This window comes from Panthera uncia (assembly GCF_023721935.1).
Source record: "Panthera uncia isolate 11264 chromosome B3 unlocalized genomic scaffold, Puncia_PCG_1.0 HiC_scaffold_1, whole genome shotgun sequence".
Classification (NCBI taxonomy): domain Eukaryota; kingdom Metazoa; phylum Chordata; class Mammalia; order Carnivora; family Felidae; genus Panthera; species Panthera uncia.
The window spans coordinates 7,858,908-7,877,804 of record NW_026057582.1 but is presented as its reverse complement, the minus strand read 5'-3'; the positions used below and the strand labels follow the sequence as shown (position 1 = coordinate 7,877,804).

The following is an 18,897-nucleotide window of genomic DNA, read 5'->3' as shown; positions in this document are numbered from 1 at the left end:
TTCGTGAGTTCAAGCCCCGCGTCAGGCTCTGTGCTGATGGCTCAGAGCCTGGAGCCTGTTTCAGATTCTGTGTCTCCCTCTCTCTCTTACCTTCTCCCTGTTCATGCTCTGTCTCTCTCTGTCTCAAAAATAAGTAAACGTTAAAAAAAAAATTAAAAAAAAAACAAAAAACCTGTGGTACAGATTCATGTTGTTTGGCCTTTTGGAGGCATTGTCATGTTTATAGTTGATGAGAAGATCCTGGGTTTAAAGAGTATTAAGTGTTTTGTTTTTTTAAAGAAATGCCTTAAAAATAGTTTGATGTATATGGAACGTTGAGTTTTGTTTTTGTTCTAGATTGATATTTTGTTTGCAAGATTAGCACTGCAGACTATTCCGGAAGACTTGGACTTACGAGACGACAGTCTGCTTAAGAATTTAGACATAAGATGCATAAGAAGTCTTAACGGTATGTTAAAACCCACTTCCATTTGTGTAGTAGCTGTTCTTGTCAAATATGAAATCGTTTTTAACTCAGATTTTATAATGGAGCTTTTTATAGCCATGCTATTTACCCATAGCGAGTCAGATAAAATACACGTTACTTAATAGCTAGACTGCCAGAGGGAATTTATTTTATTCACTGGTATCTTGAACTGTCAACGTGTTTTCTTTCTGGGACATTTAAAGACTGACATCTGTACTCTGTTGCTAGTGGTGTAGGTTTCACTGTATAACCGAATTAGTTGTGATGATGATGATCCTTTGTAACCTTTTCAGATGTTGTGTTTAAAGGGGTTAATTTTGAACACTGTTGTATTTACGTTGCTTGTTGCCTTGCTCTCAAAGAGTAATTCTTGGAAACTTAAGGGGATGAAACCCTTCTCAGCATATCTGGACTGGAAGACGTTCTAATTTATCTGATGAAAGTTTGAGATTAGGTAGATTATAGTTCAGACTCTTTGGTTTATGGTAATACTTGTGATAGGAGATACAAGTTTTCAGTTTTTTATTTGCTTTTTAAATCAGTTAATGTGACTGCTTCTGTGAAATGTTTTTATTTAAGTTTGACATCAGTCTTAGAAAATTGAAAAGAAATATGGTCATTAAACTTTTGATGATTTAATGTTCTGTTTTTTCACTCCCTGTTAATCAGGTTGCAGGGTAACCGATGAAATTTTACATCTAGTACCAAACATTGACAACTTCAGGTTAACTCTGAGAGCTATCAAACTGTGGGCCAAACGTGAGTTCAGAATTTGTTGGCTAGCTTATTAAAAATGTTTAAACTTTTGTTCAACACTAACTTTTCTTTTTGCTTTTCCCTTATCAACAGGCCACAACATCTATTCCAATATATTAGGTTTCCTCGGTGGTGTTTCCTGGGCTATGCTAGTAGCAAGAACTTGCCAGCTTTATCCAAATGCAATAGCGTCAACTCTTGTACATAAATTTTTCTTGGTATTTTCTAAATGGTATGTGTTTAGATTATATTAAAATAAAATTGATTGTAGACACTGAAGTTTAGTCTTATTTCTATGACATTTCTGCAGCTGGTTTCAGATTGAAATTTTAGTTCATGATGTAGCCGTTTAGGTAGTCTTGGGGAGATCATATTGTGTAGAAAATGGCAAGCCTAAATTCCATTCCTTTTCCCTGGCTTTCCCAGGATAGTAAGGCAGGTGCTTTTTGTGCTTCCTTATCTTGCAAATAAACCCTGAATTTTAGCTGTCAGGTCTGCTAAAATCCAATGAATGGTATCCGTTTCAGGAACTTTGGATAAAATTTATATATACCACTTCTTTTACTCTTTGGATTCTTCTAAACCTATAGGTCATTAGTTTTGGGAATTGTTTTTTGTTTCAGTTGCCCACTTATCTTTGGCAAAGCATTAACAATATAATTGTATATAAAAAGCTTTTAAGAATATCTATAAATGTGTAAAAAATGGCAATTTGTCATCCCTCGGAGATTAGTCATTGACCCGGGAGAGTTTTTTTTTTTTTTCCCTTAAAGCTTCCTCATTTCATTATGTTCACATTTGTCAACCATTATTTCTTTTAGAAAAGTAAGATAAAAAATTATTGCCAATTCATATTAGTTGCTTTGGCCTAAAAGATTCAGTTTCTTGATTTTTAATCAAATTGGTATCAGAGATTTGTCTTCCCACTCTATACCTACGAACCCCTGTACCTACTCCCTCTGCAAAAACAGTTCTTTTTAGTTACTTTTATAAAAATTTGAGTTATTGGGAATATAATTTAGAACTATGCCACACTTTTCAGTACACATTCTGTTATTTACAGATTTGATAGCACTTAATCACATATAATCAATTTTGAGGAGATTGACTACAGGATGTCAGGATTTCTGTAATGTTACACATGCATAGCAAACAATATTTCTAAAAAGCTAAGCTTGATACTAAGGGTGGCAAATGTTTTCCAGTTTTTAAACACTTCCATAAAGGACTGAGGTAGCTAACTCATAGAATGCGTCTTGAAAACAACGTATTTGCGTCACAAGGTTTCATTACACATACTCATGTTAACAACTTTTAAGTCGTGAGATAGAGAAAAATTTTCCAAATCAATTTCTGTAATTATTCATATTCCTTTGCCTAAATGAGTGAACTTTTTCATCCTCACTTGTCTTTGGACATAGCTAGTATAAAGAGAGGATTTTTATCTTTCAAGAGGGATTGATCCTGTTGAAGGTTGAGGTGAACACATCAAATGTCCTGGGATAGTACTAAAAAAAAGAGAATAGCGCTTTATCAGTTCTTGGAGAGTCAGAGAAGATGTTTTGACTTCAGCCTAAGAAAGCTACCAAATGGTTTAAGTTAATTTCATAGAGGAAAAGTATTTTGAGTGGTGTTAACATCAACAGAAAGGAGTAAGAGATTATATATATCAAGAGGGCAAAATGAATGAAGAAGGATCACATTCACAAATGCTGTATGTTTAACAAAATACGTTTAGATGGTAATATCCAATAGTCTTATCAAGTGCTACAATCTTTTTAAACAGGGAATGGCCAAATCCAGTGCTATTGAAACAGCCTGAAGAATGCAATCTTAATTTGCCTGTATGGGACCCAAGGGTTAGTGTATTATTTTTTCCCCTACAAATTCGCACTGTGCAATAACAAGTAAAAATCATCTGCATAATCTTCAGGGAGACTTCCCATCCTTTTACGTATGAGTGGACATGTCCGTATTACACTTTTTTTTTTTTTTTTTAGATAACATCAACTATAATTGTCCTCTGATGTGAGAAGCATAATTATGTACCCTGTAAACTCCATTTAATTGTACATAGTTGATAATATCAAGTTCACTAACATTTTAATTTATTCTATATAGAACTACCTTGTAAGTCAAAGTTGTGTGGGCATTTGTGCTTAAAAAAAAAAAAATAAAAGATACTCAAAATCCCTGTATTTTTTTATTTGATCTAAATGTTAAAATTGGGTTGTGGTAGGAGAACTGTCTAATGTTTACGTGTGGCAGATAACTTCTAAGCAGTATCGCTCTGATTATTATGATGTAATTTTAAAAATTGGTTGGGATATTTCAGATTACAAAAACCTGGTTGGGCTAAAAGAAGAGCTTCTTTCTGCTTTATGGGAAATTACGACCTTTATCGCTTACTCAGTTTAAATGTTAACAAGCAATTTTTTAATTGATAAAAGAAACATAGGTTTCAATAAGACTTTAAGGTCTATAGATTCGATTTTCTACATTAATTTGCTGTCTTATTGCAGTATTGAAAATAATGTCAGTTTTAAATTCTGTTAATTACATCAAGCTATGTATTTTCAAGTTTTCCAAACCCCAAGCATTTAATTCTGGAAGGATGTGAGTTTACCATTTCCTTTGTGGAAATATGTCACGTATCATTAGTATACAGATTAAGTTATTAAGTCATTTCATTTTTTTCTTAAAATGGTACCACCATGGGTAACCTAGTCTCCGCATGTGTTAATAAGTTTATACTTCCTTTAAGTTAACGGTACATTAAAAACTACGTTTCCATCTTGTTTAAAATTTGTTTTGCACAGAACACTGTTAGGACGTTTCCGAAAAGTATAATTATGTGTGCATCCCCATTTCTGTTGTTGAAAAAAGAAAAACTAAACATCAGTAGATGCCCAACTAGAACTTTTTTTGCTCGACAGGTACACTGTTTAAGGTTGCCAGAATAGTCATGCCCAAATGATTGAAGCAAACCTTTAGTTTAGACCAAATCTCTGATTCTAGAAAGAAATTCTGTAAAAACAATGTCTCCTTACATGGTTTTTCTTTCTCAACTCCAGCTATGAGTGAAATAAAATTTAATCATTGGTTCAGTTTAACAAGGGGTAAAAAGTCCAAGTATCTGTTGCATATGTACTTGAAGAAACTGATTGGCTGTTGTTGTATGTAGGTAAACCCCAGTGATAGGTACCATCTTATGCCTATAATTACACCAGCATACCCACAACAGAACTCCACGTACAATGTGTCCGTTTCAACACGGATGGTCATGGTTGAGGAGTTTAAACAAGGTAAGTGTTTATCCTTATGCTCTCCTTTATACACGAAGGATTTGCATACCATTGTAGACCCAGTTATACAGTTGAAATTGAAGAAAGCATTCACTGCAGTGGGTTTTGGTGTTTATTGATTGATTACGGTATATATTTGAGAAGTGACTTGAAAAGCTCCATTCAATTCCTTTGAGGCAAATTATGTTTGATTATATACTGGAAAGTTAACCAGTTTAAAGCTGTCTCCTTGGCTGTGCCTTTACGGGCTGCTTTAGTGCCATACCATTGCCATGTACAATTTTAAATGCTACCAGTTTGTCTCCACTGGGTGACGTGAGAGATGCTTTTTAGCAGGCACTGTATATACTTGGAAAGAGCTTTGAGCGGGATTGGGCCAAAGTGCCTATTATTTTGCAAAAACCTCTAAACTTCCATTCGCAGCAGTACTGTTAATTTCGTTGCCTGAAAAGGCCTTTGAGGGAAGTAGCTCAAACAGGATTGTTTGATTTGCTTGATAATAGTCAAGGAAACAGAATTAGCTGTACCACTACCTGCTTCAAACTCAGAAGTGTAAGATTCTTTTCTGTAGTCTGAAGAGGCTCTTCATGGGAGGATGTCGCTTAGGAACATCAGGAAGCTTGTTTTTAGAAAGGCAAGAATCAGAGCTTTGGGGAAATCTTTCTTTCTTGGTTAACGACAGTGCTTCAGTTTTTGGAGAGAGTCATCCTATGAGCATGGCATTTAGAGTAATGGTAATTTACCAGAAACCTGGCTCTCAAAAAATCCTCCAGCTTTTTGAGAAGTGTGTATGTATGTAAGAATCTCTGTGCTGTAAAGTCGATAGACCAAAATTGCTATTTGTTAAAGTTATGATTTTAGGATTATAGTGAATGCATGTGGTATGTTTAAGATCTTTAAAATTTTAGATTGTTAGACCGAAGCATGCCAACATTTTAATATGTTTTTAATTTAGGTCTTGCTATCACAGATGAAATTTTGCTGAGTAAGGCAGAGTGGTCCAAACTTTTTGAAGCTCCAAACTTCTTTCAAAAGTACAAGTATGTATTTTAAGGCATGTCAGACATGTTACTCTCTTAAGTAATGGTTTAATGGTAGCATACGTGACCTCTCTTCTTGCTAGGCTAATGTAGTTTAAATTTTCCTTCCTGTCACAAAGGTTGTACTGATTTTAGTAAACCCCTTAGTTTTTCTTTGTTGAGGTGAAGTGTAGCCCCTCCCGTTTGCTACCTGGTGTAACCCAACTCCCACGGATGTAGCAACATCCATTCTGTAGGCGTCTCAGTCGTCACCTGAACTCTCAATCTGTATGCTTTGGCAAAGGAGTGAGCAGTTGAAATCTGTAGTTACTGTTCTCTCTTAGGAAACTATTTCCAGCCAGCTCTGGAAACTTACCATTGAGATCCTATATAAACATAGGCAGAGCTGGTAAAATGTCAACATAGAGTCAGGAAAGGGTTTCCAGTAGGTAAAGCACACGATTGGCCTACCGTTTCCCCCTAGTGTTAATAAAGCCCCTTCCGACATTGCTACAAATGATTTTCTTGGGATCTAAGTGGGTGTAATATTTTTTACTAATGGTTTTAATATAATGATAATACCATAGTACAGGTTAAAAGCCTGATTGTGTTGGTTTTGATGAAAATTGTAAGTTATAATAAATCTTACTTTTTAAAACAAAAAAAACGGACTTGCACTTTTATTTGCCCTGAGCTGAAAACTTGCCAAAGTCCCACTTAAAAATTTTTTTTTCTTTAATGCTTGAAACTTTCCTGACCATTTGATCTTGTGTTGGATTGTGTTTTGTAATAATCTAAGCAAGGTTGCTTTATGCTATTTCCCCAATTAAAAACAAGAATGATGACCTTCATGATGTCTCTGTGTTTTGTTTCTGTATCTTTTGCATGAAAAAGCAATATGGAGCCAGCTTAATTGTTGTGTTCTGGGAGCACTGCGTTGTCAGTAAAAAACTTAAATAGCATAACATTGAATGCTCATGTTTATTATTCCCCGTAAGTTTGTGCTTTTCCATTTGGCAGATTTTTTTTTTTTTGTTTTTTTTGTTTTTGTTTTTATTTTAACCAATGTTGAGGAAGTACCTTTTGAACACTTAAACTAATAAACATATATTCTGATACTTTAAAAACTACAACATCAAAGTACTTAATTACTTGTATGGAGAATAAGGAAGAAACTGGTTTTGTAGAAAAGTATCAGCATCTCTTAATCCCTGAGAATCAAAGACGAAATTAGATTCATTCTTCCTATCACTTCCTGGTAGAACTCGAGGTGGGTAGAATGAGATTTCTGAAATGGCTTCCTTCACTTGAAGAAAGATTAATTGTTGAAATTGAAACCTTGATAGTGTCATCTATTTGAATAAATTTGCATTACTAGAGCTTTGAAGGTTTTTTTTTTTTTAAACCTTGCTTAATCTTTTTTCTTTTAAAAGTTTGAGCTGTCCTTTAACTGACACCAAATGGTCCCTATAAGGTCTTCAATGGACTGATTAAAAGGTTACAGATTATTTACTGAATTCTCTTGAAACAGATCATTTTAGGTGATCAAAAATGACTTCAAGCATGATGAGATATGAGGAAGTAGCAACAAATAGAGGGCATTCTATCAGAAAAATTTAAATTTTAGCTGTGAGTCCTGGGAAAACAGATTTGAAAGCATGACAATAATGGGCTGGTTTCATCTTCCAAATCCTATTTGTATTTTTATCTCCCAAATGTTCTTCTTTAGAATAGTCTAGTGCTTACTATCATTAGAACGTGCAGGTAGTCACAGGTTTGAAGTTTTCCTTTTAACGTATCACGTGTAATACCCCCCAAGTGGGCTGTACAACTGAATCGAAATCCTTAGTTGTCTCTTGAGTCAGAGTTGGCTTAGTGTGTCCTGAAACCAGGGCCGTTGGTTATGTATTGGATCTTAGGTTGTAATATCCCTGCCTGTCGTTCTTGGAAGGGTGGGAACCATGGGGGAAATTTCATTTGTCTTATAAAGCAGACGAGTCCATCTTCCAGATGATCTCAGTGTTCTTTGAGAAAAAGGGATAACCTCGCTCTGTTCAATTTTAAATAGCTACAAGAAGATAATTCTCATGTTTTTCCTTTAAGATAATTCAGGTTGACACATAGCAATAAAGGTAATCATCGTTGACATAGGAAATGTGAATACTTCATTCAGGTGTTCCATTTCAATTGGAAAAAGGAGGAGAGGTAACAGGGAGGGGCCAACATGTTCTCTAGGGCGTAGGATTATAATTTCAAGGTGTATGTGTGAATAGAATAATTAGCCTTAAAATGTTTTAAAAACTTAAAATACTAAACTGTAAACTTCTGTTTCTGAATTAAAGATGGAATTGTGAGGAGTTTTCTCTAAGATGATTATATTTTTCAGTGCACATATCTGAGCTGTAGTTTACCTAAGTACAATATTCTGATGAAATGGCCAGGAAACCTACTTACATACTATATTTTGGTTGGAAATAGTTATTAGGTAATAAAAGCAACTAAATTGTTCTTAGGAATTTTTAAATAGGTTTCAGTTCATTTGGGATACATTTTGATAGTGAAAAAAAAATTTTTGGGGGGGGGGGGAAACATACTTTAAGTTTGGGTCAAGTTAATGACCATTGCATTAAGGCTTCAAAAGTGTCTCCTGAAAGCATTTGAACATCTTAAGCAGATTATAGTAGCAGTTGGAAATAGGGCATCACATTCTTTAGGACAGCAATAAGAAGATATATGTAGTCTAAATTTTGAAATACTTCTTGGTTTTTCTATTCTCTGGTACAGATCTTAGGAATTGAATACCAGTTTTGGTTTTTAAAACTTTGTTAACAAACTCGGTTGGGATTTGGTTTCTGTTTCTTAGTTGGATGAGTCTTTGTTTTATAAATGGATTCCTAATGGCAGGTTATTTCTGTTGAATGTAATTACTGTATTTAATATCTTCTACTTTAAATTTGCTTAAATGTGGCTGAGTGAAGGATGTAACAAGAGTAGATTACCACGCCCCCCCCCCCCCCCGCATTGCAATAAGAACCAGTTTGAACTCTTTAAACTTTGAAATTTTAAACTTTAAGTTGCCAACAAAATTATGTTCCAATGGATTGTATGTTTTGCCTCTGTAAATAGAGAACATTTGTTGTACTGAAGACTAAGGCGGTGATTAAGAACATCCATTTTAATAGTGTTGTAAGAGTAGTTTAGAGACTGAGAGTTTTGTCCCCTGTACTAGGTGAATGCAGACATCTTTGCTTTTTTTGTTTTCGTGTACATGCCTGCTTTTATAGTTTGTTGTCTCCTGTTGTAAGTTGTTAGACTTCTGTGAGCTCTTTCTCCATCTTCTCTCCCCCCCCCCCCCCCCCCCCCCCCCCAAAAAAAAAAAAAAACTGTTGCCCATTTCCAATCTCCCAGGGACTGGAAATAAGGTGACTGAGCTTGTTAGGATTTTAGTGCACTTAAGAGCATTTAAGGGCTCTGAGTGGGTTTCTGTGTTCGTAAGATGCATGAGCTTTTAGTGCTTTTATGTGACTTTTATTAACTTATTTACTTAGGCCGTCTGTGTTTGTCCTGTTTGGTTTGATCCAAATAATGCAGAACAAAGTAAACTGGTGGTGAAGGAAGTACTGGTCTGTATGGTTTGAGCTGCATATTCACGTACCTGTCTCCGTGTTTCCACATTTAATATGCTGCCTGTGTTCCCTTAAGTTTATAAGTACTTGAAGCCAATTCATTTGAACCTCACAGTTCCCCTGCCAGTAAGAGGTGTTATTTTTCAGAGGACGCACACAAGTCTCGCACCTGGGTTACATAGCCATGAAGAATCGTGACTACTTTTTAAATACTTAATGAGCGTAAATAATAAGCAAACAAATGGAATATTTTAAGGAAGAATGGTTAAAAAATGTTTTTTAACTTGCCAAATTTTCTCTATCCCCTGCCTAAATGTTTTTTCTCTCTCGCTCTCTCTTTTTTTTTTTTTCCAGATGACTAATTTGAAGTGGGGTTAGTAGTTTTTTTTTCCTGGCCTAGGTCAGGCCCGAAAACCTCATTCGTCAGATGTGAACGATAAGGGGTTCAGCCTTTTAAAAGAGTAAACTAATTTAAAAATTTTCATCATACCCCAGCTTTCCAAACTAGTAACTATCCTTGGTAATGGTGTGAGTTTGCTTTTTGTGAGGTAGTTTCTGGTGAGAAGTTTGGCTTCTAGCACCTCTGAGATGGGTTCTGTAGAAGAGTATATTGGATGAAAGTTTTTTGGTATTATAAAATTATATGGATTATACTCTAGTTGTAAATAGTTTGATTTAAAAAGATTAAAAATAGGTATTTAGTTCCGATGGTATTTTGTGAAATGAAAACTTGCCTTTTCTCTGATGGAATTGGACTCCGCATAAAAATCAGATTTCTGTGTTGATCTCACGTTTGTGAAGTCTGCTTTTTTTTTTTTAATAGAAGTTTTACACTCTTCCTTGAAAAAAATCCTGAGGCCTACCTTCAGTATTCAGTTTAATTTTTGCTACCTTTTAATTTGAGTTAAAAAGCATGATGTGTTTGAACTGTTTTGAACTTACTGGTAGAATATGTGTATTTAGTGATCCTGTTTTTGTGTCCAAAGCCATGGTGCGTTACTTCAATTAAAACAATTTTGTCTTAATATATTTTAGTGAGCAGCTTATAGACAGAAAGTACTCCATCGGAGTCTTTGGACCAAACCCATCAGTTCATGTTTATTCATTGTCCTTGAATTAAGCTGCTTTGGGGTAATTATTTATAAAATCACTCTTTTTTTTTTTTTTTTTTTTAGAAGAATTAAACTCACCAATAGTTAGAAACTTGTGAAAATTAGCTTTTATGATTTTATGGACATACTGAGATTGCGATCCCCCCTTGCTAAATTGATGCTGATCTGTAACTGTCGCAAAGCTATTACATTATGGTATTAATATCCAGCACAAAGCAGTTAAATAAAATAAATAGCATGTTGTCTTTATCTCCAAAGGCATTATATTGTACTTCTAGCAAGTGCGCCAACAGAAAAACAGCGCCTAGAATGGTGAGTATAAGATTAGACTTTACAGAAAAAATAAGCAAAAATCAGATAGCTACAGAGCACAGTAGGACATGGGAGAAGGTTGTCCTCCCATCCAGTTTGGTTTGATTCATAAGCCGAGCTTTACTACTTGAAATGGAAATAGAGGAATTTGGGGATCCATACACCATTTCCGTTTTTATTTCCCTTATGGAGATCCACGTATCATTAACTGTATATTTAAGGTGCTTTGTTTTAGTGTCCTGATTTTTATCCTTTAAATATTTGCGGGGATGTCTTTTGTAGCCTTCTTAGTTTGAAATGTGGCTTGGTTCTCCTTCCTCAGTTTTTGCATCAGCATTTTTGGTTAGAGCATGAGACTGGTTTTATCTGTGGACGTTCAGATGGTTGAACTGCTCTCACATGTGTTTAAGTGTGAACTTCCTATTACTGCCTTGCATAAACATACTTGACTTTGTGCATTTTATTTTATTTTTTAAATTAACCAGAATTTTCATTAATACTAAGTGACATTTGTTCAGGGTGGGCTTGGTGGAATCAAAAATCCGAATCCTGGTTGGAAGTTTGGAGAAGAATGAATTTATTACACTGGCTCATGTGAATCCCCAGTCATTTCCAGCACCCAAAGAAAATCCTGACAAGTAAGCAGTCTTCTAACTTCATCTAGTTTCCTCCTCTCCCTTTCAGCTTTTACTCACAGAAGCTTTTTATAGTCGATTTTTAATAACTAGTGTCCTTATTCCGTTGATCAGATAAGGCACAAAACCAATTTGAGATTTATAGTTTAGGTTTTCCGCATCAGAAACCTTGAAGAGAAAAACTATTTCTTGAGAAAAATCAATGCTCAAATAAATTTTCTCTGATAATAGTCTAATGATGAGGTACCTATTAACTAATTAGAGTTCAAATTATGCAGATCTGCCTTTTAGCATTTCTTTACATTTCTCCCCCCCCACCCCCACCCCCACCTTACTGTGCGGTGCTTGTTAGAATAGCTGCTATACTAAATATGTCTTGCTGTTTATCTTAATTTTTTAAAAAAGAACATGCTTTCATTTGACCTCGCAAAAATCCGATTTGTGATGGATTCTGGAACATTGAGAAGATCTGTTAATAAAAGGCTCATGTTTTTCTTTTAAGAGTCTTTTATAGGTCAGTTTCTGGTTCAGTGGTTGCTGTATTATTACTCATACAAAATCTACTTTGCTTTATACTTTGTTGCATTTGGAACGTGAAGGGAGTTTGAGTAGCGAGCTTTAAAAAAATAAAGTAGCATTAAAGAAAGATTGAAAAATAGAAGTAATTGATCATTTGAGATTATGCTGCAGTGGTTTAGCTGTTATTCTGATTTGTTTATACAGGTTATTTCCTGTTGCAATCCTGTAAATGAGTTGTATATTTGAGCTTTTTATAATTTTTTGTGGCTGTAATCTAAATTACTAAAAGACTGATATTTTCAGTAGATTATTAAGTCTACTGATAGAGATTCAAAAGTAGCTGAATCACCCATTGTTCCTGTTGTTATGCTGTAGTCACATTATTGTCCGTGCCACATTTTTGATTGAGTTGTAACATTTTAAGGAATGTATGTTAAGTTCTAGTTAAATTTTTATATCTAGAATCACCTTTTTTGTTTCAGATTTTTCTAAAATGCATTATTCCTTTTCCCTCTTCAGTTTGAACATAGTTTTTGTACTTTGGTACTTTCGGGTCATTTTTTTGTACTTTGGTACTTTCGGGTCGTTAACGTTGGCCATCAGCACCCTGTTTATATAGGGTCAGGGTTAGGGGTGGGAATGACAGGCATGGGGAGGGGCTTGGAGTAGTGATCGGGTTCGGGTTTAGAACTTAGTTTGCTCATACATTTGTATCCTGTTTTCTCACGTACCTCAGATTGTAACCACATTGATAACATTTTCATGAAATAAACTAGTAACGCTTTTCTTACTTTGCAGGGAAGAATTTCGCACGATGTGGGTGATTGGGTTAGTGTTTAAAAAAACAGAAAACTCTGAAAATCTCAGTGTTGATCTCACCTATGATATTCAGTCTTTCACAGATACAGGTATATCTCTACTTGGATGATCAAAACCCATAACTTGCATATTTGAATTTGTCTTCATGTATACCATAGCGATATTTGCAGTAACTGTTAATTTACTTGGGAATATTGAACAGTGGTTATCAAAATAATCTTAATGTTTTGGGATTAGCTATTAGTTTTGGTCATGTCTAAGATAAAAATGATTTTTTTGTATTGTAGATTTAAAGTTAAGGAGGACCATTTAAAATTTGTTCACAATTACTTATAAAATTGGATGCCACTTGAGTATTGATTGTGTGAAGGACTGAGTCTGTGTCTGACTGCCTCAGTGATGTTGAACTTTAGACATTTTCAAAGCTAGACATCTGGTAACTTGAGGAAATTTTATTCTCTGTGTCAAATAATCGACTCCAGTGTTGATTCATGGGTAGAGAATAGGGTGATTAGAGCTACATTTCACATTAACCTATACCCCGAGATAGAAGGTAGTCCAGTTTAACTAAAGTGCACATGGTGGGTGTAGTTCACAGAACCTAAGGCTGTTCTGTGTATGTGTGTGTGTGTGTGTGTGTGTGTGTGTATAGGTGCACAACTTTCCAAGAGGATGGTGAATACACATGGAGAGAGTGATGAATAGGGACTAACTCTTTTTTTCCTCTTACACATCTCCTTTTCTCCCCGTTAAAAAAAAAAAAAATTAGTGTATGTCATTTTCACCTGTCCCCAATAAGGAGTTTTTCCCCTAAGAACCTTCAGCTGTAACATTAAACATTTTGTACCTCCTTAGAGGAGAGACAGAAATCGGTCCAGTTTGTTAAAAAGTCAGTATCGTACACTAAGTGTGAAGAAATGAAAGGAAAAGAGTGTGTCTTTCGGTGTGTAAATGCTCAGGTGCGGTGACTAGGAGGCAGACGCAAGTAGTCAGGTGATTACACGTATGTGTAGAGTCGCCAGCAGCGTGACATCTGTGAGTTCCTGCAGGTGCTCTCTGTTGTGACCCAAGAGACCGCCAGAGGCAGGATTGCCATTGGTGACACAGCGGCTAAAGTTTCCAGTAAATTGAAAGGTGAACTCTAAATGAGACACCTGGTAGTTGCCTTCTTGAAAAGTTCAGATTAAAAACACTCTGTTTCTTATGTAAAATTGAGCTGATTTCTTGGTTCAAATAATTGGTAAGCAAGTTTTTCATTTCTAGGGATGTAAGTGGGATGTGGCACGTTTCTTTATTGTGGGGAACATTGAAGGGTATTTAGTGTCCCTGGCAGTGGTAACCCTTAATTGCTGTGACAACGAAAACATTCCTACACATTTCTTAGCATGTGCTTTGGAGGGTGATAACTTCACTTGCTGAACACCGCAGAATGTTTTTTTCCAAAGTAAAAATTCTGATGTCGACTTAAACTATTTATAAACTAACAAATCATGTAGAGACACTTGAATTAGAAAATTGGTTTTGTGCATTTCATCTAAGTTTAGCTGTTTATCAAAGATTGTGCTAATGAACCATCAAGATTTTAAAGGACTTGTAGTTATTTTGGGAAGGAAGTGTTTAGTTTTCCTGTGTCTTGAAACATTTTAATGGAATACTTGGTGAGATTTTCTCAGAAAACAAGTTTAATATGTTCAGTACTCCAATTCTTAACTTCCAGTCTCTTCCACCTTCTCTTCAGATCTTTTTAATCTCAGGTATTGGCAACTATATCCCTGTATTTGTGCAAGCTAGAAATCTTGAAGTCCTCCTGGGCTCCTGTTTTTCTCATACTTGATACTGATGCATTAAAAAATCCTTTTGCCTCTACTTGTAGTATTCATTGAGATTCCTGCTACTAATTGCTATCTCTGTTGCCGTCACATCAGTCCAGGCCCTTTGTCATTGCTCTGTTGTATTACTGCCGTTACTACAGTTTCCCCGGCCTGACCTCGCCCAGCTATTAATAGAATAATAGCTATTTTCAGTCAGCGTCCAAAATGATACTAAGCCAGATCATGTCTCACCAGCTTAAAACCTATAATGGCTACCCGTCTAATTTGGAATAAAAGTCTCAGGCCTTCCTTTCTGTGGTTTGCAAGCTTTTACCTGATCTGGCCTTCTCACTATGTCTCTGGCCTCGTTTCCTGTTGTAAGTTCAGAATCCTTTATCCATATATCTCAGGGCCAGGAAGGTAATCAAGTTAGTAAGTAAGATTCCTAGTGGGGACTGGACGATGCCTGGTATTTGGTAGTCCGAGACAGGAACATTTCTGCAGGGAACTGTTCGGTATTTGCATTAAGTAAGCAAAGGTAGAGACCAAATAGCCACCCGTTGGTAGTTTAGATCAGGGTGTGTTGTTGCCACGTGACTTCTGATGCCCATTTTAGGAAAAACTTCTGTGTTGGGCGCTTTGGGGATTTTAGAACTGCTGTTAAAGGACTTTCACTTTTCCTTTACTTTTCCTTCCCTCCAGTGGCCTTTTTGTGGTTCCTCAGACATTCCCAAAGTGAGTCCTTGACATTAGCTCTTCCTGGAATGAATGCTGTTCCGCCCGTTACTTCTTTACTTTCACTTAGGTTTCCAGGCTCATGTCCTCTCACTTTCCAGGCCCAGCTTCTCTCCTCGTCTTCCCTACTCAGTTTCCCTCTGTAGCACTACCATCATCTGATACGAAATATTTGTTACTTGCTTTTTTTCCTATTTATTGTATTGTCACGATGAGAATGTAGACTCCATAAAGTTCTTTTGGTCTCTTAACTCTTTTCTATGTCCCCCATGTCCAGAACAGTGTGATACAGTGTAGGTGCTCAGTAAATACTCGTTGTATGACTGAGTGAATTGATTTTTCCATTTTGGGATTCTCTGGAACTTAGGTGGATTAATTTATTTGTAGCATCTTGTTTTTGTTCCTGTGACCTCTATTCAGTTATTTCTATAACAGAACATGTTGCTACTTAAAGTCTTTTTTTCTGCAGATTCTTGAAACGGTGTGTTTAGGTGTAGTTAATAAGCTTGACTTTTGCTACATGTGTTACATAATTGGGCTAGAGTTGTAAATTATACTGGTAGCACAAAAGGGTATGGGTTTTAGAAACTCCTTTTGTCCAGTTCTGCTGTTTCTTAGAGTTACTCTTTAAAGTTACTATTTTAAGGGGCACCTGGGTGGCTCAGTCTGTTAAGCGTCCGATTTCGGCTCAGGTCACGATCTCGTGGCTCGTGGGTTCCAGCCCCTCATCAGGCTCTGTGCTGACAGCTCAGAGCCTGGAGCCTGCTTCGGATTCCGTGTCTCCCTCCCTCTCGGCCCCTCCCCCACTCATGCACTCACTCTCTCTCAAAAATAAACAAGCATAGGGGCGCCTGGGTGGCTCAGTCGGTTAAGCATCTGACTTTGGCTCAGGTCATGATCTTGTGGTTCGTGGGTTCGAGTCCCGTGTCGGGCGCTGTGCTGACAGCTCAGAACCTGGAGCCTGTTTTGGATTCTGTGTCTCCCTCTCTCTCTGCCCCTCCCCTGCTCCCACTCTGTTGTGCGCTCGCTCGCTCTCTCGCTCGCTCTCTCAAAAATAAATAAACATTAAAAAATTTTTAAAAATAAACATAAAAATAAAATTATTTGAAGAGTTATTGCACTGGAAGAATTAGTATACTTTGTGCTTTTATTCATTATATACACCTTGTGGTGATAGAGTTTGCTCAGGCAATGGAATTTGTCAGATCATTTTTTTGCCTGATGGTTTTGAAGTTTTATGTACAGTATTGGTAGAAGAAGATCCCTACTTAGAATAGCTTCTGCTGGGTGAGTTTAACTGCCTTTATTAAAATGTTGCTATTTCTTGTAACAATTTCCTAATTGTGTAGTTTATAGGCAAGCAATAAACAGCAAGATGTTTGAGGTGGACATGAAAATTGCTGCAATGCATGTAAAAAGAAAGCAACTCCATCAACTACTACCTAATCATGTTCTTCAGAAAAAGAAAAAGGTAAATTTAGCAAGTACTTAACAAAAGCGTTACTGACATAATGTTTTTACTGTATTCAGCCTATCAGTTACTCAGCGTTTAGACTCAGTAAGTCACACACATGAAGTAGATCACAGCAGGTGAAAAATCTGTTCTAGGGAGCAGCTCCATTATGTGAAACCTTGCTTCCGGTCAAGTTTCTTGCATGTACTTGATTCAGACCTCACACAGACATGGAGATGCTTCTTTACCCTTATTTGATATAAACGTATATTCTCTTTTCAGAATTTTCTACTGTCCATTTACTATCCCACCTATATCAGTACCTGATTTCTTTTCCTTTAAAAAGTAGACAAATTAGGTAAATTGTGGATCAAGTAAATTCTGTGGCTTGTTATAAAAATGGCTTTATTTTGTTAAGAATTATATATGTATATTGCTTAAAAATTAAGTTGTGGAGTATGAAAATCACAAGCAGAGCTGACCAGAATTAATGTTTTGTAGTTTATTGTTCTGGGAATCGTGCTTCCTGTTGAATAACTTATAGCTGTGTTTTTCTCGTTTGGACTTCTAGAGAATATATTAGAATTTTAGTGCAGAGATGACAATTAGATTTTTAACGTTATATGATTTCAAAAATAGACGGCTTATTTCTGTAACAGAATGCTTAACACACTGCCGTGAAAATAATTGGACTAGAGCTGTATGATATTAATATGTTTAGTTAGAAAGATGCAGATGAATATGTACTATTTAATAATTTTATCTAAAGTTTGCAAGTTTAAAAATGTAAAATGACATATTTTTTGAGAGAATAGGAAAGAAAAGTCTGTTAGAGAACGATGGCCACCACTTTTCAGGGTGATGGTTGGTCATCTGGGGCTGGGGCTGGGACAGAGGACGAAGCTAACACACAAAGGGCTTCAGCATCATAAGGTTTTTGTCTTAGAGCATAGCGTTTATTATGGTACAAGCATCTGAGCCAAGGACGAGACTTTGTGGGTCAGCTGGCTCGATTTCAGGTTTCACGGCCTCCCAGCTGTGAGACTCGGGCCAATTCTGGAACAAACATCATGTTCTTGATTCGCTTTTTCTTTAAAATGGAGATAATATTTTTATCTACCTCGTTAGGTATTTTGTAAGGATATTATAGGTACTCTGTGCTTGGCACATAGTGCTCATACTTGTTTCTGTTGTTATCATCATAACTTTGGGGGCAGAGGTACTTACTTGTCTTTTTATTTTGGTCTAAAATGCAGGTGTAAAAGGCATTTCCATTTTTAAAATGGCTTACCACAGTAAAGCCTTTATACGGCTTGTCATTCTCTTCTCAACCTGATGCTTTTTTATGAGTTAACTAAGTAATATCTAGAAAGTGATAAAATGTACTGCTGTTATTTCAAGCCATTTTATTTGTTTAATTGTTATAAAGCATACATAAAGTTTACCAGTGAATAATTTTATTTTTAAACTAAAGTGTCAAGTCAGACATTTGTCTTCTAATTGTCCCTTGGTGTTATTAATGAGTTAAAACAACTGCACTTAAATATGTATTTACTGCATGTAAAAATATGTAAACATTTTACGCATTTTCAGAAGTGAATGTGAATATAAATAGATTGTTGTTCTTTAACACTTACATCCATTAAAACAGCTATTTATAACTGAGGTAATTAGATTTTCCAGGACCCTTGGTTCAGATTACCTTTTAAATTAAAATTCCTATCTAGGGGTGCCTGGGTGGCTCAGTTCGTTGAGTGTCGGACTCTTGATCTCAGCTCAGGTCTTGCTGTTAGTATCGTAATAGGTTCAGGCCCATGTTGGGCTCCGGGCTGGGCATGAAGCCTACTTTAAAAAAAAAAAAAAACAAAACCAAAAACCAAAAACCCTCCTACATTGATATTTGGAGCAACTAAAGTATAGTTTAAGTAAATTTTTTTCTACTTCTTAAAGTTTTATCTACTTACACATAATCATGTGGAATTTGAAAAGACTTATGAATGATCAGAAATTTATTATTTAGTCCAGACATTGTATTTATCAAATAAAGCTTAACTATAATCTTATCACCCAGTAACAGCTACTCTTCAGCATTTCAGTTTTATTTCTATATAGACCTTTCAGTGCACATATGTAACCTATACATATGTATTTTTAAAAGGTTTTTGGTGATACTTGCCTTTTGTGACCTCCTCTTTGGGTGCTTATTATGTATCCAGATTACATTACATTACAAATACTATGTGGCTGCTTAGTATTTCTTTGTATAGCTATGGTATGCTTATATCTGTCCTTGATTTGACATCATTTGGATTATTTCTAGCCACTAGTA

General features: G+C 35.8%; 1 protein-coding gene across 7 annotated transcripts in view; it reads left to right on the top strand.

Annotated features, from left to right (window-relative positions):
• PAPOLA (poly(A) polymerase alpha) overlaps positions 1-18,897 on the top strand; it is a 62,224-nt gene that overhangs the window by 27,150 nt on the left and 16,177 nt on the right. For all 7 annotated transcript variants that reach the window (XM_049612199.1, XM_049612197.1, XM_049612193.1 and 4 more), the window contains exons 7-16: positions 337-448; positions 1,136-1,225; positions 1,316-1,454; positions 3,009-3,081; positions 4,407-4,527; positions 5,483-5,567; positions 10,543-10,596; positions 11,115-11,234; positions 12,549-12,658; positions 16,465-16,586. In XM_049612199.1, coding sequence (XP_049468156.1) covers positions 337-448; positions 1,136-1,225; positions 1,316-1,454; positions 3,009-3,081; positions 4,407-4,527; positions 5,483-5,567; positions 10,543-10,596; positions 11,115-11,234; positions 12,549-12,658; positions 16,465-16,586 — 1,026 coding nt within the window. The remainder of the gene's footprint in view (positions 1-336; positions 449-1,135; positions 1,226-1,315; positions 1,455-3,008; positions 3,082-4,406; positions 4,528-5,482; positions 5,568-10,542; positions 10,597-11,114; positions 11,235-12,548; positions 12,659-16,464; positions 16,587-18,897) is intronic.